The sequence below is a fragment of the Rhinolophus ferrumequinum genome, chromosome 8 (assembly GCF_004115265.2).
Source record: "Rhinolophus ferrumequinum isolate MPI-CBG mRhiFer1 chromosome 8, mRhiFer1_v1.p, whole genome shotgun sequence".
Classification (NCBI taxonomy): domain Eukaryota; kingdom Metazoa; phylum Chordata; class Mammalia; order Chiroptera; family Rhinolophidae; genus Rhinolophus; species Rhinolophus ferrumequinum.
In genome coordinates this window covers 89,057,651-89,079,232 of record NC_046291.1, presented here as the reverse complement: position 1 = coordinate 89,079,232, position 21,582 = coordinate 89,057,651, and the positions used below count along the sequence as shown (strand labels likewise).

The 21,582-nt window shown below is 47.5% G+C and overlaps 1 protein-coding gene across 1 annotated transcript; it reads right to left on the bottom strand.

Moving 5' to 3' along the window:
* Positions 1-3,475: 3,475 nt before the first annotated feature.
* LOC117026009 (5-hydroxytryptamine receptor 5B) lies at positions 3,476-15,493 on the bottom strand. Its single transcript, XM_033112410.1, has 2 exons — positions 14,369-15,493; positions 3,476-4,620 (listed from the first exon to the last, which is right to left on the bottom strand). The coding sequence occupies exons 1-2, from the start codon at positions 15,149-15,151 to the stop codon at positions 4,294-4,296; spliced, it is 1,110 nt and encodes a 369-aa protein (XP_032968301.1). The 5' UTR covers positions 15,152-15,493; the 3' UTR covers positions 3,476-4,293.
* Positions 15,494-21,582: the final 6,089 nt, after the last annotated feature.

Sequence of the window (21,582 nt, the reverse complement as noted above, 5' to 3'; positions counted from 1 at the left end):
GGAGGTGCCGAGTGTTAGAGAACAGCTGCCACGGTTACACGTGAGGGGTTTTCTTCTTTGTTTACAGAGAGGGCAGATTCCAAGTCTGTTGGGCCTGAGCTCTTCTTAGAGTCTGGAGTGCGTGGTTTTAACTGGGTTTCGGTTCATAGCCCATGTTCTGTGGATAACCAGGTCCTGCCATTGTCCACTGAGTTTGAGAGCAGAACAGAAGGCAGGGGGCTGGTCCAGATAGGAGGCCTTTCCCGGGCTGAAGAAGCTCCCTGACAAACACCGTGGCTCTCAGGACCTTCTGAAACCAGGGGCAGAAGATGGGGAAGGCCTCAGGCAGCCCTCTTACTCCCTCACAAAGCGCCATCCCTGTGACATCAATGGCCCCAGTCACCTCTAGTGACAAGAGCAAACCTGCCTGAAAGGGCACTTGGGTCTGTAAACCTGTGCCTCCCTGATTTCTGTCGCTTCAGCCCAGCATGGCTTTGTCGTGCCCACTGTGCGGGGGGCTGATGATCGGTGTAAGAGGGAAGCAGGCTTTGTAGCAATATGTTTTAACAGTGACTGGCTGAGCCTGAGATGTAGCGAATCGGCCTGAAACACGCTTGAGGAAGAACACTTTCGGGAAGCGCTGTATGCCTTAGTGCTGGCCTCCACCTCACTGCAGAGAGCGCAGTGAGGGGCGCAGTAGGAAGAGGAGCCCCGGCTCTGGCTGTGTGGCTGGGCACTCACCGGCTGACGTGCCTTGCGATTCGTCTTCAGTGCCCCTCACTCCTCCTTACAGCACATGGTGATGGGCTGCATGGAAAGTAATTTACCGTGGTCTCCTCTCCTCACAATAAACATGTGAAAACATTAGGAGGGGTTTGGTAGCTGGACTGCAGCCAGCTGGACAACGTGGGGATACTCAGTTCACCATGCCAGCCCCGCCTCATGTCAGCGGCTCAAACCAGCCAAGTTCACACCCGCCCGTGGCCATTGCCCTGGCCTGTTGCCACGCCTGGACCGCTCTCCCTCCGAGGTCGTGGGCAGTGGTTTTCCCTGACCATCTGATACTGGTACAAACCCATTCAGTGTCAGCCTGCAGGCCTGGTCACACTTTGCCCTTGCCCTGCTGTCCGTCTTGATGGCACTTGGTGGCACTGTTTGAATCGTAGTCCTTTGTGAGTCCTGCCTCCCCTCTGGAGTGTAAGAGCAACACAAGCAGGGCCTGGTCTGCGTTACTCACCACAGCTTCCCCAGCGTCTGGCTAGCCCGAAGAATCAGGAAATTCTGCTTGGGTAAAATAGCTTCTTTCAGTTGCAACTCTGCATCCCTGTGTCAGCAAAGTTTAGATGCAACCTTTCATCTAATTTATGCTTAATTTGTGAACGGGTAGACAATTTCATTCAGCAGCTCTAGAGAATCTCAGAATGTATTTGTTCCACTTTAATCTTGAAGGTTGAGATGAAAAAGGTGTCAGAGGTTTCAAACCTTTCAAAGGAATTACCTTTTACTGATGTTTTGTTTTCCCCACATGGGGAGGAGGAGAGGGGCCACACTGGTGCAGAGATTAGATCACAATTATGCTTTGGCTCAGAGTATGTCATGAATCTAAAGGTAACTTGACTGGTTGAAATGACAGCCGCATGAAACCAGGAAGAGGAAAGCAGCACTCGCATACAGTGGCGTGTGAATTGCACAGCCTCCTGGGACGGCAGCGGGGCCGTATCACTCAAAACTGCAAATACTGCTACTTCTCATAATGTTCCCTGTGTACAAGGATGTTCATTGCAGCATTGTGTGTGACAGCAAAACGTTGGGATCTACACCAACATAGGATGATGGTTAAATAAATGATGGGGAATCCATACAATGAAATATTAAAAGAACAGAGCCACTGTGTACATACTGCCATGGAATGGTCCCCAGCATGCATGGTTAAGGGGGGGAAAGGTTCACTAGTGTTTAGTACACTAGTGTTTATTTTTAAAAAGAGGAAGGGGATGAAGAAAATGTGTGTGTGTGTGTGTCTGTATCTGTACACACACACACATACACACAAATGTGTATCAAACACGTCTGTGCTCACGTGCCTAGGTTATCTCTGGGAGAATACACAGCAACCTGGCAGCCTTGGTTGCCTCTGGGAAGAGGGGTGGGAATTACTTTTCACTGTATACCTTTTGTACCTTTTGAATTTTGTACCATGTACATGTATTACCTATTCAAAAAATAAAAGTTTTTAAATTTTAAATTGGTTTACTTTTTAAAAAAAATAGAAACTAGGCAGAAGATTGTCATGTAATAAATTGGCTTTCCTTAAGAATTTAAAGCCCTAGAGCCACAGTTAAATTCTCCTTTTCTTGAGTCATAGGGAAACTAGGGAAGTGAAAAAAGGAACAGCTTTGGGGAGACAAGCGGTGAAGATGGTTCTGCTCCAATTGTGTGAGCGCGTGGGGGTGATGGGACCCGACTGAGGTGGCTACGCCCTGGGAACAGACTCGGGCTGCTGCAGGGTTGCCTCTGTCTCGGGAGGATCATAGCACAACCCCTGTTCTTCGGGCCTTTGCAGTTCAAAAATGGAGATGGTACCTCTGAGCCATGGTCCAAGGGGAGCTGTTAACATCCTCTGCATGCCATTCCTGTCCTGCGTGGAAACTGCCGTGGGTGATCCTTTCCACCGCCCTTTCCTTACCAGCAGAACTCTGATTTTGTCCACTTCGGGCGGCGATGGTCTAGCCCCAGGAGAGGATTCATGACAGCTGTTCTAAGACAGTCATAGGAATCCTATTTCTCTGCCAAGAACTGGTTTACACATGGGTATCTAACCCACTAACAACCAGTACCTCGTACAACAGCTGCACATGGTGGCTGGTCAATAAATAGTCCTCCTAAAATTTGTTCCTGATTGTGCATTTTATGAAGGACGAGATAGGGAAGAAGGTCATTAACACTGCCTGGTGTCTTTCAGCCTAAAGGGGAAAATCCCCAATAATAGCCCTGAGCTTAAGCTATAGCCCTTAAAACACAACAATGATGGATAACCAAGAAGGCCATTTGAGAATTACATACCTACCCGCCCCACTTCCTCCAGCTTAAAGAACGTCTCCATCCCTCAGACATCAGGTGAACCAATGGTAGAGAGCACTGTTTTGTGTAAATTAAAGTCTAATCAGTGGGCAGCCAGCCCACCTCAAAAAATCAGGTAGACTGTAGCCGAGACGATTTAGTCCAGGTGTCCCCCTCGTCCAGGCCCTTGGATTCATACATACATTTAATAATAACAGGAAGGCCAAGACTCACCATGGCAGTTTGAGGAGGGGTTTTGGTGGAGGTGTTTGTTTTCGCATTCCACAACAGCCATTTTCCCATCCTCAGTGACGCGTGTGTGTGTGTGTGTGTGTGTGTGTGTGTGTGAGATTAGATAGGTTGATAGATATAGATAGATGATAGACAGTAAACAGATATGCATGTATACACACATACCTGAATGATGCTTCAGAAGTATTTTTATTAGACATATACAAGTCAGTATGGTGAAGTAGTGGGGAAACTCCTCACAGCTGCTCTCTGTGTGGTCCAGAAGCGGAGAAAAGACCTCTCCAGGGGTTCTCGATGGTGGCTGCACACTGAAATCACCTGGGGAACTTTAAAAAGCACTGCTGCCTGGGTCTCACTCCCCAGAAATGCCCATTTAATTGACCTAAAAAACAACCTAAGCATCCAGCAGTCTGTGACTGACCAAAAAAAAAAGTCTCCAGAGAACTTTATATATGTTACCAAACCTCTTTCTTTGAAAACCCGATTCAGTAGATGTGGGTTTCACTGAACACTTTTTTAAAACAAAACTTGAGATAGATCCCACAAACTGAGATATACTTTTGGGGAAACGGGTTGAATTGGGTTGATAAAGAGTCACGGAAGGACTGTTCCACAAAGGAGACAGTCTCCTCCGTGGGCCACAGATCTCTGAGGAATATGGTATTAGACAAAGGGAAGGCAAATCAGCTTTGACTCTGTCAATTCCAACCCAGTAGCAGTCACGGCCTAAAGTGCTGTCTGGAACAGATTCGGAAGCCGAGTTCCCGCTCGGTGAGGAAATGCGCCGTGATTGACTAGCAGTGTCTGCCACACGTACAGGAATGGAAGTCACACGTGGGCTGCCTTTGGCACTGCTGTTCTCCAGTCCAGGCCCAGTGCTGTGGCTCTCAGCATCACTGATGCTCAGTGGTGGGGGAAGGAAGTCTCCAGGAGGACTGGTTAGGGGAGAGACCCAAGTTCCCTCCCCACAACTCTCCGTGCACGTCTCTCCACGCCCTGTGTTTATCTCTGCTTGGTAAAGAGGTTTTTGAAGGCATTGTTGTAGTTCTTGTTAAACGCTGTGTAAATCAGGGGGTTGAAGAAAGAATTGGAGTAGCCGAGCCACAGGAATACGCTTTTCCAGATGGGGGGTAGGCTGCACGCACAGAGGGGGCTGATGAGCTCCGTCAGGAAGAAGGGGATCCAGCACAGCACAAACACGCCGATGAGAATGCCCACCATCAGGGCCGCCCGCTTCTCCTTCTGCTCCCGCCACGAGTCCCCACCCACCTGAAAGGCCACCGTTGGACGCCGCACGGTGAACACCATCTCAGCCTCATGAGGTGCCTCCTCCTGGAACAAAGGGAACGTGGTATTAAAAAACAAAACAACACTGGATGAGTCGTGACATGAGGCTACTCCGGTCTCGGCCACCACCTTCCCCGCAGCCTTACTCAAGATGCATTTATACCATAATCCATTAAAAAATATTAGGTGAAAAGGCTCCTGGAACTGTAGGTTAAAATAAGGTCTGAAGGTTCTTCAGGGAGAGTAGCAATCCCCACAGTGTCAACTAATCTGATATAAAAAGGGAGGGAGGCAGTTAAGAGCCTGGGCGCCTGGGCGTCAGACCCAGGCTTGAGTCCCATCTCCATAGACTATGTCCCCCTCTATGAAGCTAGGTGACCAGAGTCCCCTCCGCCTGCCATAAGGTGTCATGAAGATGAATTGGGAATGTGTGTTGGGTGCCCAGCACAAACCCTGGCCCATGCACTCACCCATTCAACGCTCGTGGAGTGGGCCTGGGGCTGGGACTAGGACCCCCAGATAGAACAGATGCAGGCCTGCCCCTCACAAAGTTCACAGCTGGAAAGGCAGCCTGTAAACACTAATATTGCAAGAAATTATTTAACTACTGTGTTACATGAATTCCGTGTAAGTTATGGGACAATTCTGTATTGCCTAGCTGCAAAAAACAAACTGTAAATGCTTTTGTGGTAATAATTAGCTGCCATTTAAGGAGCCCCAGCACAGGCTCCACCCCTCACTGCCACCCTGTGGTTAATAACTCTTCACCTCCGAAGTCTCAGCCTAAGGCTACCAACGCTGAGTGGCCTTCCTGATGCTCCCAACCGTATCTCCCTGTTTGGTGCCCTGTTCTCCTCTTGCAGCCTTTTGTGTGATGTTGGGTGTGATGTCTGGTCCAAGCTGTAGGAGGGCAGAGACTGCCTCTCCCTTGTACACTGTCTGTCTGGCAGCAGCACCTGGCACCAGGTAGGTGCCCAGGAAATAGCTGCTGAATTAATGATGGATTTTACAACAGAGTGGTCTACAACTGTATGTCTCCTCCTTTTCGGAATGCTGCCAGGCATGGCCATAAATGCCACCGAACACACACAGGCAAGAGGCTCCCAAGCAAGGGCTGTGTCTGGTTAGACACGACCGGACGCCGCTATCAGGACAGCCACACGACCGACCGCGCGGACTTGACAGTGGTTATGCACATTCACTTGTCTTCTCTCACGTGGGTCACCGTGGCCAAAGCCAAGCAGGTGGAGGAGTTCCCAGGTGGCCTGACTTAGGCAAACCCAGGACTCCGCACTCAGTACTGCCTTCAAATCCAGGGTCTTCTACTTCCCCCACCACCCTGGGTTCTGTTAGTACAGGCCACTGACTTGGCCTGAAAACAGATCATGAAGGTGTGGACAAAAAAGAGTCCTTTTCTTTGCAAGTGCTCACAGCATCCTGTGCCAGCTACTTAGAGAGAGAGAACTGGAAAGGCAAGTGACTCCAGCAAGGGAACAAACTGCAGTCCCTTCTCTCACACCCCCTGCCCCCTCCTAAGGCCTGGCATGGCAGACCGCACCCCCCGGGGAGGGGGGCATCTAGAGCCCCCTCTTGAATAAGCCCGCCAAGCTTCCCCAGTCCTCCCACAGGCAGGGGGGAACTGCATGTCACCTTCCCCCATTTGCAAATAATACCAACCAGTTCCCTCGGAGCAGACTGTCATCATGTCACGAAAGGAAGTCCAAGGATCAGACCTGGCTTCCTGAAATCACCCCGTGAATCTTTAGCCGTCTATTGTTGGGAGGGAAAAGTATTATCAGAGCACAAGAGGAAGTGGAAGGTACTTTGTTTTCTTCCCACTAAGGACACTGATAGTCACTTTTCCAGCCATTTCTCTGCTGACCTACATGATCTCGCAGGCACTTGACTTCCTCTACTGGGTAATGCAAATCCCAAATCCTTGTTACGCTATTGAAGTGAAGAAATGGGGGTGAATTCGGTTCAAAGAATCTTTGGGGAAGAGAAACAAGGCAAATGCACTGATTAAACAGGTTAAACCACTGCAGCAGCATTCAGCAGAGTCTACCTTTACTCCACCAGGGTGTCTGTTTGCTTAGAAGTCTGTTTTGACAGCTTTTCACCTGAGCCTGCTATGCCCTGTGCAAGGTGACGCTAGAAAACAATGCTTCCAGAAACAGACTCAAAGAAAATGAGTCAATCAGGGATGATTCTGGTTTGCTGGAAGACTGACTCGTTTGGCTTTTCTCATTGGAAATGCATCATCTAGTAGAATACCAAAAGACCTGACGAAGAACAACACCCAAGAAGCTACTGTGAAACAGACACTATGCTAAGTGCTGGTCGTGGATGACTCATCATCCCCACACCAAACCTTTAAGGTGGTATTATTATTACCATTATTATCACTATTTTACTGTTGAAGAAACACTCTGAGAGGTTAAATACCTTGTCCAAGGTCACAGAGGTGTTTACTTATTGTTAGATCTGATGCCAAACATGAGTAATTGGAAGCCTCCACCACATTCTTAACCCCTACTTGTTATGCTGCACCTTAAGTAAAAGTAATCGATCTGAATGGGTTCCCACAGAACCCACAGAACCTGTTTTAAGGGTCCTATGTACGCTTGGGATGCTTTCAGAACAGACATCCATCCAGCAAGCAGCAACCGGCTCTGGGGCCATCCCTGAGTTTCTCCATCTTTCCTCTGTGGTCTTTGACATGTGTCTAGTACTTGGCTAGGTGGTTCCACACCCCATCTTAGTTATAATAGCAACCGTGTAAGGAAGGAATGAGGAAACCAAGGCTCAGGTCAAGTTAGTGATTAGATGGGATACGATTCTGAGCCCCAATTCTCCATCTCTAACCATGAACCTTTTCTGTATCGTAGACTTACTGTGAGGGTTACAGGGAGACAGTAGTATATAGTAGGACCTCATAAATGTCTGGTTCATGTCCACCTTTCCCTTCCCTCTCTTCTAAGAAAAACTCCAGCTGCCACAGAAGGAACCTACAGACATTTAGAATCCTCTGAAGTTGTCAGGTAAACATCCTAATATGAAATAGACAGGGAGAGCCAAAAGAAGAATGGTTCCCCGTCACTGTGGAACCACCAGTTTGCACTCTGAGCACACAGCTCAGGCATCCTGTATGGCAAGACTCTCCACAAGGCTGGTGTCGGGGCAACCACTTAATCCTAGTGGCTAATGGCACCTTACAACATCTGCAGACATTGAGAGACTTCTGATTCTGGTTGAAGGTGCTCTGGCTTATAACTGAATTCCCTGTTTCTAACCAGAGCTCAGCAGGTCAGGACTTGGAATAACCGGGTCCATTCTCTCTGCCCAAGATTCACTGAGATAACTAAGCTGCAAGTCTCATTTCTCTAAGACACTTTAAAGAGATAACTAATCAAAATGGTCCCTCAAAGTAAACAGAAGCTGGCTAGCTAATCTGACAAACTAGAGCAGGAGCATTTCTCAGCTGCTGCTCTTGTACAAAATAAACCAAGAAAATAAATTAAAGATGTTTTCTTGTAAAAAATAAAAGTAGAGTGCTGCCAGGCTAGGCTTGAAGAAAATTAATTTTCTCTTCAGTGTAATTATATACACAACAGATTATAACTTTGCTAAGCTCTTGGGTATGATCATACATAAAGTATAATTGCTATCATTCTTGTATTTGGAAAACATGGATTTTTATTGGGAGTTTAGTCACCATGGGATGGCTAAGGACCTACGGGAGTTAATGCTGAGAAGTGGTAATGTAATCAAGTGTGTTAATTAAAGTTAGACTACATTTGTGTTTTCAGCTCTAATATCATCTGAGCTACAGTCATTCCCCCTTTATGTATGGATGCCAATAAAAGGTCCTGTGCTGAGGCAAGAGTTCTTAGCCTCAGGTCCCTGGACTGCCAGGCCAGAGATTCTTGGCACAAGTGGAGGGTGTAATGGAGAGACGGGAGGTTTTGCCTTCTGTACACACGTTGTGCAGCCTCAGTGTTCTGACGTGCCCCAGGACCAGGGCCCTACCTCTGAGAGTCCCAGGACTGGATGCAATGGCTGCATCCTTGGCAGAGCCAGTGGGGAAAAAGGCTCAACCTCAGTCTCCAGCGATGGGCTTCAGGGAGTGCAAACTGGGCGAGCAACTCCTTCATAAGTTTCTGGGTAGCAAGTCCAAGGCTTTTTTCAGTATTCGAGGAATTCTGTGACCTGCTAAAAAGTTAAGAACCATGGAGTTTGGGTCTCATTCTTCCACTGAGAAGCTCAGCCTGGTCCAAGAACTACACGGATTTCAGAAGTAGCTTATTGCAAGGTCATCAGTGAAAACACACAGTACCTGCACATTTGTCCACATCTGCCTTCATTTCTGCCCCCTCCACTCTTCCCTGGCAATCCAATCAGAGAGAAGAGAGCTAAAGAGGCAGGATGAACGTAATAACGTAAGGGGAACAAGGGTGAAGTTTATAGAGAGGGAAGACCAGGGATGTTTCTGAAGATGTAGTGAAAATGCTCCTTGGTGCACCCAAAAATTTCTGTACACTCTCAGACAATGAGGTGCCAATCTTAAAAGAATCAAACCGTGAAACCAGAATGTTTTGTTACCACTGATATAATTTATTTCACTAAATTTCATTTCCTAAAGCTAAAAGAACCTTGCAGTCTGGCATGGGAATGTGTTTGAGCCCTCAGTTCTTTGAATAGAATCAGAACGAGAATGGTGATTTTCTGCCACCCTCTTCCCATATCTGAGTTCTGACTGAATGAACTGTGGTCCCACATGCAGTTCCATCCACAAGACCATTAGCTGCTTAGTCTTTGGGATGGTCCAGATGACAACCAAACATTGGACAAGTGACAAAAACATAAAGGGCTCTGTACTTATTTCAGGTTGCTCGGGGCTGATATACTGCAAGCTTATGGCACTGGCTAATGTTAATATAAATGGTTGGCTTAGAAAGCCAAATATTTTGTAATATGACATTATCTAAAACTTAGATCAAAGTCGTCGCAAACCCTATAGCTCAATACTGCACATCTATCCTGCCCTTTACAGTTTATAAAATGCTTTCCTATTCACTATTCAGTCTTTCAGCACCACTGTACTCTGGACAGGCTTCTAGCAGAGCACCTATAAAACTTTACTGCATTTATAACTCTATAATTATGGTCTACTAAAATTAATCCCTGGAGAGCAGAAACCTTGCTTGCTCGTTCTTTGAAAACCTGAGGCTACCACATTGCCCGATGCGTAGGTCAGTAAAAATCAGTGAAGTCTTTTGAACACCATCTGCATATCTTATTGTGGTGTGAAAAATCTGTCTACAAGGTCACTGACACTTCTTCCCAAGGTGCAGCCTACTTCCCCTACCCCTGAGTGTGGGCAGGAGGTAGCGATGCACTGTAATGAGTAGACTAAGGGAAGTGATCTTACGTAACTTCTGAGACTAGGCCAAAGAGGCACTATAGTGTCCTGCCTCATTCTTGGATAAGGGGGAGCCAGCTGCCATGTGGCGATGACACTCGGGCAGCCCTATGCCAACAGCCATGGGAGTGAGCCATCTTGGAAGCAGAGTCTCCAGCCCCAGTCAAACCTTGGAATGACTGCTGCCCCATGCACCATTTTGGCTGCAACCATAAGAGGCCTGTCGTACAGGGTGGCCTGCGGGGTCTCTGGTCCCACTCCCCACATAACAACGCAGGATGTGGCTAGGCCAAAAAGGAACACCCACGGAGCCATAGGTAGGGGAGTCACACCACTATGGTCTCACTGGAGGCTGGATTCACACGACGTGCGACCTGCTGTCTGCCTTGATGCCAACCGACCAACTACCCTCCCCAGTGTAGCCGCAGCAGTTATATCAGTGGCCAATGGCTCAATGGTTACAGCTGATGGCCAACTACTACCCGAGCCAGCACCCCTCCACGTGAGGCCGAGAGCCTGGAAACTGCTCTCCTGGCTCTGTCCTCACAAGGCCTCAGGCAGGACCCCCCAGCTACATTCTCAATTCCCAATGCCTGACCCACAGACATGTTTGTTGTTTTAAGCCACTAAACATTGGGGTAATTTGTTACACAAGCAATAAATAGCTAATCCACCTATGATGGTAACAGCAGTAAGAGGAATACAATAATAATTTATTACGTAAAATTTGTAAGAAGAATTTTTAAAACTAATGAAAATAATATAGCAGCTATCATTTATGGTTTGTATTTTAAATACTCCATATACACTATTATCTCATGTACTCTTCACAAGAATATTACGAGGCAGGTGGTAATATTTCCACTTTACCTACAGGGATATGCAGACTTAGATTAAATCACTTGGCTAAAGTGCTAACAAGTAGCACAAAAAGAAATGAAATCCAGGTCTCGTATACTCATTACTGTTATATTCATTTTTCTTCTAATTTTAAAAGAAATTAAGCCATTTCCATGGACCCCTGAAAGTACCATGGCTCTCAGTAGTGGGCCTACTGTGCCTAAGTAGGTTCTGGTATCAATGGCAATCAAACAATTGAAAAGAAAAAAATGTTGATGTCCTATTTTAAAAGCCAAATAAATCATCTCTATTGACTTTGCTTTGTTTTTTCTTCTAACCCCACGGAGGTTACTTTGGGGGCAGAATATACTGAATGTGATGCTCAGCCTAGGAGGTGGAAACAAAGGATGGTGGGATAGAAATGAACCCTGTCTCCTGAGAGAAGTGGGCAGTGCCTGTGCTCAGCTGTGTTCAGCTCTCCTGGAAACGGAAGTTCACCAAGGGTGTGTGGTTTTGAGATCCTGCTCCCCATGCCCCATCACGGCTGGGATTTGACTGCCTCAGTCCTGTGAAGGTGAGATCCTGTGAGCAGTGGGACAGTGCTCAGAAGTTCAGTTTCTGGAGACAGCGTGGAGTCGTGAAAACATAATGAAAAAGGCATTGACTTTAGATCTGGTACAAACTTCAGCTTCTTCAGACCCAACAACTGTAGATGGTCTTGGATGAACTAACTTCATGGCACCTTAGTTTTATCGTCTGTAAAATGAGGGCTGTGTGGCAAAGGCAGCATTCCCCTAGATTTCACAGCCAGTGGCTGGCCAATGGACTGTGAATGGAAGTGACATATGTCCACTTCAGGGCTGCTATACAGTAGTCTCCCTTATCAGAGGGGGATACGTTCCAAGACCCTCAGTGGATATGTAATATGACATTATCTAAATGTCATATTAGTACCAAACCCCATACATATTATGTTTGTTCCTATACAGCCGGTCCTTGAATAACATCATTTCATTCAGCGTGATTTCGTTATAATGTTGAGGAGATGTGGTAGGAATCTAACTCTTCTTTATATCCATTAGCCTGTGGTAAAACTGTGGTTTCCTTATACTGCATTTCACTTAAAGTTGAAGAACCTATTGATGAGCTGAAGTGAAGACTTATTGTACATACATACCTTTTCACTTACAGGAAGCACTTTATAACTTCTCTTTGGCATACTGAATTGCCAGCATCACTACTCTTGTGCTTTGGGGCCATTGTTAAGTAAAATAAGGGCGATACCATGACAGTTGATCTGATAGCAGAGATGGCTAAGTGAGTAATGGGTGGGGAGCGTCCAGTGGGGATGTGCGGGACAAGGGACGATGCATGTCCCGGGCAGGATGGAGTGGGGCGGCATGAGATTTCATCATGCTCCTAAGAATGGCATGCGATTTCAAACTTATGAATTGTTTATTTCTGGAACTTTCCATTGAATATTTTCAGACTGCAGTTGACTCTGGTAACTGAAACCATGGAAAGCAGAACTGCAGATAATGGGGGGAGCTACTGTATCTCCACAGCAACCTTTGAAACCACATGTTCAAAACAGCAGAGCTAAAAAATGACAAGGGGCCCAGACCCATGAGTTTCTTCCTGGAAGAGAGCTACGCAGGAGGGCCATCAGACCACGCTAAACTCTGAGTAAGAGTGAAATAAACTCAGCAACATTACCCAAGAATTTGAGTGAAAGCTTGACGAAGCCTAAAGAAGAGGATGCTCTCCAACACCGTCTCATCCACAATCTCAGCAATATATGATCCAAGACTCTCAGCCATGACTTAGGCCAATACTACATGTTAGAGAAGAGCACTCGCAGCCCAAAGTCCCCGGTCCACTGCCAGTGAATAGCTAAATGACAACACTGTCCCTGCCTCCCAGAGCTCTTTCTCCCTGCAAATGACTACCCTGGATTGGCCAGGTTCCTGTCCAGTCACCTCTTCTTTGTATCACCTGCCTGAATGGGGTCTGTAAAAATGAACACTAAATTCAGGCTTGGCAAGACTTTCTGATGTCCGTTTCACCATGATTTTCGGGGTGCACATTGAATTGATGTGGCTATGAAAAGTCAGTGAGTCCAACCTCGGCAATCAGACAGAAAAGCTATCGTCACCCCAAGTATTTCCAAGGGACCTTTCAAAGAACATCAATTTTGAATAAATCTCTCTCCTAACAACACTTTCCAATTATAGTCTTGACATTCCTATTTTATGCTACAAAATTCCTCTGTCACTTAATAAAGGGGGAAAAAAGCCTGCTTTTTAAAACATGTATTTGAATAGCCTATCTGAGTTACCTTTCCAAAATTAAAACAAAACTAACAAGAAACTTACCCTTTTTCTTCCCCCCCATGCTCCACCTCCCTGGTCCATATATTGGAAAGGAGCAATAAGTCCTGTTATTACCCTGGACTGTGAGCCTAAGACACCCCCTACCACCAGTGCCACCAAAAGGGAAATTTGGGGCTTCTACGGAGAGGAGGAAGCTGACATCTTTTAGGGCCTGGCCAAAAGGCAGAAAGCCTCCATTTTAAATACAATGGAGAGAAGTTCTGCCAAGTTCAGTCTCCTCCACCTCATTCATTTCCAAGGTTATCACCAGGCCTGTTACAGAACGCCCGGCACAGCCCTGTGGGTCACCTGACTGCAGTCAGCTCTGCCCCCACCGTGTCCCAGACACTGTGCTTCACCTTCTTGATCTCATGTAATCCTCAGCAAGAGCCCTGTGAGCAGCAATCAACTTGTTCAAAGATGGGGAACAGGCCCACAGAGATGAAGCAAATGCCCCAGTGTCCTGGGCTGGGATTTGAAGGCAGGGTCCTATCTCCCTCCAAAGGAACTAGAGGAGGGCTCTGAGCTTAGGATGGTGAAAGGAAAGTGACACTTGGATTATATTTTATCCTCCCTCCTTCAATCTTGGCAGGGAGCTGGCCAGAATTATAGTCTCTGGAATGCAGACGATGGACTAGGATGCTCTGGGGGCAGAAAATAAGGGATGAATGGTCACAGGAATTTGTTCATCTGCGCGAAGAATTCCCAGCCCACCGAAGTGCCGCTTGGTCTAGACGGGACCAGGAAGTGGGCGGCTGCAGGACTCACAGGAACACATCACTCCGGGGAAAAGCATCAGAGGGCGCAGCTGATCAGACGTGCCCTCACCACTACCCAGCAACGCCACCCCTGCAAGTCCCATTCAGCCTCACGGTTCGGGGGTGCCAGCTCCAGCCCTGTTGTGCAGGTGCTGAAACCCTTTCCCCAGCACGCTCCAGGTACGCAGTGGCGAACCCTTCGCGTGAGCGCGGAATGCAAGTGATGAACCCCTGGGTGTGCACTTCAGGTGAGCAGACGGCAAACTCCGCGTGCGCCGCTGGCCAACCTTCCCGCGCGCGTACCAAGTGCAAAAGCTTCCGCCGCCAACTCGCCCTTTCACCAAGCTTCCTGCTTCCCCAGCGACTCCTTTCTCCAAACCCCCACTCCTCAACGTGACCCTCACCTGCACCGTGGCGGGCAACGGCAGCACAGCCCTGCGACCGCGGCCGAAGCGAAACTTGGCTGCCTTGTAGATCTTCCAGTAGACAAACAGCACCACGCCAAGCGGCAGGTAGAAGGCTCCGCAGGTGGAGAAGACGGCGTAGGAGGGTTCCTGGCTTACCTGGCAGCGCTGGAGCTCAGCGTCATAGGCCTCTCCCCAGCCAAAGAGCAGGGGAGCCAGGGCGATGAGCGCAGAGAGCGCCCAGGTGAGTGCGATCATGAGCGCAGAGGCGCGGCTGCGGGTGCGCGGCGTGTACTGCAGGTGGCGCGTGATGGTCCAGTAGCGGTCCAGGGCTACCGCTGCCACGTTCCAGATGCTGGCGGTGCAGCACAGCACGTCGAAGGAGGTCCACACGTGGCACAGGCTCCGGCCCAGCCGCCAACGCCGCGCGTCCGACAGCTCGCTCACTAGGCTCAGCGGCATCACCAGCGCTGCCACTAGCACGTCCGACACGGCCGTCGAGGCCACCAAGTTATGCGGCACACGATGGAAGGCGCGGACGCGCAGGATGGTGACCAAAACCAACAGGTTCCACAGGAAAGTGGCCGCAATCAGCAGCACCAGCAGCGTCACCACCAGCACCAAGAAGACGGAGACGGGCGGTTCTCGGCGGGGCAGAGCGGCGCCGCCTGGGGTCGACCCGACAACCTTGCCAGGGCTTGGGCTGCTGCTACAGGCCTCCGGTCCCAGAGTAAGGGCGACGCCGGCGGCGGCTACCGAGAGGTTAGCGGCTTCCATAGCGCGCTGCGCACGGTATTCCGGCACCCCCGCGGGGGACTCACGCGCGGCCCGGGGCGCTCGGCGCGGACTGGGCGGGCGGGGGCGTGGAAAGGGCCGCTGCGTACCGGGGAAAGGCAAGGAGCGGTCCAGGTCGCTCTACCCTGGTCCCTCCTTGTGCCGCAGCTCCCCCTTTGGCGCCCCTGCCTGGAGCCCTCGTGGACCTCTTTTTCAGTGGAGGAAACTGAGAGTGGGGCCCTCAGGAGCCCAGCTCCTCTCAGCGTGCCAGTCCCTCCCACCTCTCCTAGGCGTTCCCGGGGCAACCAGCTGCCCTAGGGCTGGGGATTTCGGAGCGCAGCCGAGGGTCGGTGCGCAGAGCGGGCTTGGAGAGATGCTCCCAGCTCCACCCAGGCGGCGCGTGGAGCGGGGCTGCACCAGGATGGCGGGGGCGCAGGTGGTCTGCAGAAGCTGCCAACAGAATGCAGGCCTTGAGGCTGTCCCGCGGGACTGCCCGCCTCCGCCGTGCGGAGGACACCCTAACTGCGAGAGTCTCCAGAGGAAGTTCAGAGTCGCGTAAGAATTTCATAGCCGCCACCTTCGTGGACCCCCTCGGACGGGCTAGGTGGCACGCACGGTTTGAGCTCGGGAAACAGAGCTGAGGGGCCCGCCCCCATCCTGGACCGAGGGGATTTTGCTTTCCTCGAATCTGGGTCCTACTGTAAACCTGAAATAGGAGACTCAGGTATTGGAGTATATAAAACGGGAAGCTCCTAATCCTGGCTCCCTCTGGCCGCTTCACTAGCAGCACTTCCGCTTGGCAAGGGCTTCTTGGTGTCTTGAGAAGTTCACTCTCTGGCTCCATGCAGGAAGAATGAAGCTTCTGAGCCGCTGAGCAGAGGCCTGGGACGGGGAGCGTTTACAGCCTCTTCGCCATCCCTGCCCCTGCCCCATCATGTCCCCGCCCGAACTTCCAACCCCGCACCCCTTTGCGAAGGCTGACATTCCTGACTATGTCTTCCAGATCTTCACCTTCAGGTTAAGTCTGGAGTTATTTTTTGGTTGACCCTTGGGCAAAAGTAGAAGCCAATTAGGAAGGTGAAATTCCAGGTGGCCGGTTGGGTCAGTGGTTAGAGCTCAGTGCTCATAACACCAAGGTCGCTGGTTCAATTCCCACATGGGCCAGTGAGCAGCAGGCTCCACAACTAGATTGAAAATGACTTGACATGGAGCTGATGGGTCCTGGAAAAACACATTGTTCCTCAATATTCCCCAATACAATTTTTTTTTAAAAGGTGAAATTCCCCTAATCTTCCACTTGGGCCCCCATCTTCAGTCTCTTACACTTAAAAAAAAAAATAGCTCAATTATAATTAAATTAACCTAAAGCTGCATGACTTCTGTTCCTGGCAGTAGAATAGAAACATAAAAAACACAGAGCGCAAACTGCCCCTTCTCTTGTTAGCGCAGCAGACCTGCAGTCGTCCACTGGCTTCTTCCTAATGCTCTGGGAACATCCTCAAGCTAAGCACTGCTCAGGAGAGCTCAGTGGGCCCTGCACTGTGAGAGCCCGCCCCCCAGAGACAGAGAGACATTTTTCTGGAAAGGCCCTTGGGCTGCAGCAAATGGAGGGGTTTTCTTCCCCTGAGCAGCCCTACCTCTGGCACTTGGGGCAGCCTTTGGGGATCTGGACCCTGCGGGATGGACACTCCAAGAACGTCCTTCTCCTTTCCTCGCCCTCCCTCATCCATTCACGAAGTAAGTACTTTCTGCTTTCTGCATACTGTGTCTGGCAGTTCTTACACACACAGACTTGATAGCACACTCATGGGGCATAAGAAGCAACATGCAAAGAAGTCAAATACTTACAGGTATTAAAGAGAAATACTTACAGGCATTAAATGTCAAGTAATGGAGAAAAAAATCAGAAATAGTGAGCTATTCACGGATCACAGAGATGGAGGAAGTTGTGGTCACAGAAGCTCTTACACTTACAGATACTGGACAAAATTAATGGAGGGTTGGACCTGCCGGGTGTGTGAATGGCTGGGGTGGAGCCAGCAGGAGATGGAACGTGCAGTGTGAAGATGCCAAGGAGCAGGGTTTGAACTTGATCATGAAGAAAGCTGGAATTTGGACAATTTTGAGCAAATTGACATGACGAAGACAATCCTTTAGAGGGAAATGATGAGTGGGCTTGAATTAGCGTCGCAATAATTTTCCCCAAATTTGATTGGACAAACATTATATCAGGAGGGAATAATATCAAAAAATGCAAAAGCATTCACGTTAACACCAATCAGATGCATGGCATGCTTTTATTCTCCTGTTTTTGCTCCTAACCATATACATTTTTTATGCCTGAAATCAATTTTTTTTATTTTGCAGATTTCTCAACACTTTTCATGTTGCTATATATTCTCATCATAGTACACTTTTTATACTGGACTGTTTATTAAGTGAAAAACTTTGAACAACTTAGGCTTTCTGAGACTCAGTTTCCTCATTTTAAAAAATGAGGATAATTATACCTAGCAGGAGATTATTATAAAATTATAGTCAGATAAAGCTGATCGCACGGAGTTGAGTAAGTGTTGAATAAATAATGACTATTGCTACTATTTTGAACTTCTGGTTTAAACCTTAGATTTAGTTCTCATGTGACTTTTTTTTGATGTAGATCATATATTTGCAGTTTTAATCTCCAAAATATTTGTAACAAGAAAACACTTTCACACATTTTATTCACTTGATCTCACCCACACTCTTTTGAGGCACCATTCCCATTTGCAGATGCAGAAACAATGAGGTTTGTTGACTCGCATTGTGACTGAGAGCTGGGACTCAGCTTTTCTGGCCTCCTGTCCCCTATTTCTTCATGACACCAAGCTGCCCTCCACATACTAGACTGGGGGTTCAGTCGGATTATTTTCATTTAACTCTTTTATAGAACTTGTTTTACATAAAAAGTATGTGTGTCACTTTAGAAAACTATATCCTCCCAACTGTAAGTCTTGTACACTCATTCAAACTCTGTCCCCGAGTACACAGCTCTCCAGCCACCCGGGCCTTGTAGTTCCTTTAGCAGGACAACCGCAGTCCATTCTCAGGGCTTTGGCGTGTGCAGTTTCTCCTCCCCTCAGAGAGGCATGGCTCCTTCACTTACCTCATGCTGGCATCTGTCTCAGTCAGGCCTTCCAATGGACATGGGATCTACAGTTGGTTACTCAATTTAAAGGCATTCTCTATCCCATCATTCTGCTGTATTTTTCTTCACAACACTTCACAGAAGTGATATTATGTTATTTAATTCCTTTTTGTTACTACCTTCCACACTCAAGTGTAAGTTCTTCTTAGGCAGGAGATTTATTCACTTGTGTCTATATCCTTATAACTAGTTCTGTGCCAGGCACATAGAAGGTGACTCAATAAAGTTGAATGGATTTATTGAATGAATCAATGAGGCATTATCGGGAGAGGTGAGGCATGGGCCCTGAACCCCCTGCACGTTCATGTAGGGCGTGCCGAGAACCCAAAGCCCTGACTGCTCAACACCCAGGCAGTTTCTCAAAGTTGTGTTTGCAGCAAGTGACCTTAAAGGGTGAGGTAATCTCTCCCCTCCCCGGGCAAAGGGCAGGCTTGCTTGCACTTACTATACAGGGGGTGAATCTCCCCAGCGCAGTGTTCTGTAACACAGCCCTCGGCCTGTGCAGGCGTCCATCACGGGCCCTTGCTGTCATCCCCATGGGACTTGGGAAATGAGGGGAACCAACCAACATAAACAAATATGGAGCTCTGGCTGCAGCTTTTGCCCAGGGGAATAATGCCCTTTGTCTCTGACGGAGTCTCATGTCCTGTGACAGCATCTATGAAACATAACAGGGAAGCTTGTTAGCTTGCACAGAGGGTAAAATCCCAGATCCTGCATGATATTTGACAGGCAGTTGGTTTGCTGATTTTTAACATTAAAATTAGCAGGATTCTTTTTCCCCTTTGGGATGATTTCCTTGATACATATTCTCCCAAACTCAATAACTGAGTTAAAATGTAGGAACAGTGTGATTGTTCTTTTTACATATTTCCAAATTGTACCTCAGAGAGATTTGATGGATTCACTGTTCTCTAGGCCCTGGCTTTGGAGAAACATAAGACTGACAGCTTTGCCAAAATCAATTTTTTATTTTTACAAAAAAGTTTAATTGGTGTATAATGATGTATTTTAATTGTTTTAATTTGCATTTTTTTCAATAGCTAAAAAGGCTTCATTTTTCCACATGGTGATTTATTATCTATATAGCTTTGTGTAGAAGCTTTTCATCCCCTTTTAACTACTTTATAGAAGAATCTGGTACTGATGTTATGAATATTGATCAATTTTAGTATAATTGGAGAGAAGATTTTCATCAATATTGTTGTCACATACTTTTTCTCTGACAGTCCTCTTTTTGCATTTATTCTATTACATTTTGTTGAATAAATTGTTTTATGTCCTAGAATACATTGATCTTGTTCCCACCAATGTCCACAATTTATGTAGTAATTATAAGTTGCTTCATGCCCTTTATTTCTGTTCTTAAAGTTTATGAATAGAGTTAATATTGTAACTCGGATTCTGCTGGAGTCATGGTGTGTGACATCGCAGGAGGTGCTGGCTGGACCTCTCATCCCCGTGCTATGTGTAGTCCTGTCCAGTGAGGCCCAGCCCTGATTACTGAGCAACAGCCATGGCAGCATAAAGGCAGATAAGACATCGTCCTGATCCCAGAGGACCTTTCCTCTATCAGAGGGCAAAATCTATCTGTCGGATAACCAGAATGCAGCAAATGTGCCAACAGCTGAAGTCTTATATAAACAAAGGTTTCTGGTCATGCTGGGGGAGAGAAATCACCTCTAGTGAGAAGGAGCAGAGAAGGCCTCTCAAGGGAAGCAGATTTTGACGGGGACAATAAAAGATGGGAGGATTTTTACCAATAGAGGTGGAGAAAGAGGAGGAGGGAGGCATACCCGGCAGGAGGAAGTGAGTGAGCAAACACTTGGAGGCAAAAGCAGAACAAGAAAACAAAGACACCAGCAGAAAATGACCAGGAACTGCCGGACATCGGCACTTCACTTCTGGTGTGTCAGTTTTTGCGTTTTAAAGAAAACATACATAGAACATGTCTATCGTTTTTAGTCAGCTGATCCTTCTATTTCTCTTTAGTGCTTCATCTATCTTCCATGATTATCTTTGTTGTTATTAAAAAGTGTTCATTCTTTGATATTATTTTCCTTGTGTTCTTACAGATGGTTTTTCAAAGCATTTTATCAGGCTCTTTTCTCACTGGTTCCTCAAGTCTCAAAGCAAGTGTTACCTCCTTTGAGAAGCTGGTCCTGATTCCCACCTCTGCCCCACCCCCAGACTCAGCTGGTACCCTTGCTCGGGCTGGCTCCTGAGAACAGTCCTGGGACACGGGTACATTTCTGTCTCTCTACTAGATGGCAAGGTCCCTGAGGATAGGGCTGGGCTTCTCCCCTGCTCTCCCTCCCAGCATCAGCACGGTGCCTGGTGTGGCTCAGTCAAACTGCATGCATGAATGAATGAATTAATGAAGCTATGAAGAGAACCAAGAACCAACTTGCTGAAGATGGAGAACAGTTGAGAGTGTTTAAGGATGTAAGAGAAGACATCTGATCACAGAAGGTGAGTAGAAGGATCTGTTAAGCGTGACACCAAATAGAAATCAAGAAACAGCAAAAGGGAAGAAAATATAAAGAGTTTCCAAAAAACTGAAAAAGGAAAAAAAAAAACCATGTTTGTAGCCAGGGAGGAAGTCAGGACAGTGTTGAGAAGAACTAGAAGATCTCCTGTGTCACAGCCCAAATGTCACCTCCTCAGAATGATCTAATTCATGAATTCTCAAACTTCAACGTCCATTATCACCTGGAGAGCTTGGTAAAACAAAGATTGCTGGGCTTCGTTCCCAGAGTTAGGTCGGAGCTAAGGCCAAGAGTTTGCGTTTCTAACAGACTCCAGGTGATGCTGATGCTGCCGGCCCAGGGACCACACTTTGAGAACCACTGGTCTGAAGTAGGTTCCCAGACATTCTCTATCCACTTCCCATTTCTCTTACGTAACTTATTAACCCTCACTCTATACCAAGCACTGTTCTAAGCCCTTTATATAAATTAACATATTTTGTTTCACAAACTTACGAGATACTTTTATTACTGCCATTCTACACATGAAGGAAGAAGCAAGAGAAATGAAATTATGCTGCTAAAATCACATAGTTAGGTGAGCTCTAAAGCATATGAGAGTGATTTTAAATACTATAAAGAATGACAGTCAGACTCGATCTGTCAGCGGTGGGACCTTGGTCAGGCTGTTTACCTCAACGTGCCTCAGTGTCTTATAAAGTGGAGAGTATAGTAGCACATACCTCATAGAGTTGCTGGGAGGATTAAGGGAAGTGAAT

Coding starts and splice junctions, on each gene's coding strand:
- LOC117026009 (XM_033112410.1), bottom strand. CDS start 15,151: ATGGAAGCCGCTAACCTCTCGGTAGCCGCCGCCGGCGTCGCCCTTACT. Junction 4,621..14,368: donor CCGCCACGGTGCAGGTGAGG/GTCACGTTGAGG, acceptor TTGTTCCAGGAG/GAGGCACCTCATGAGGCTGA.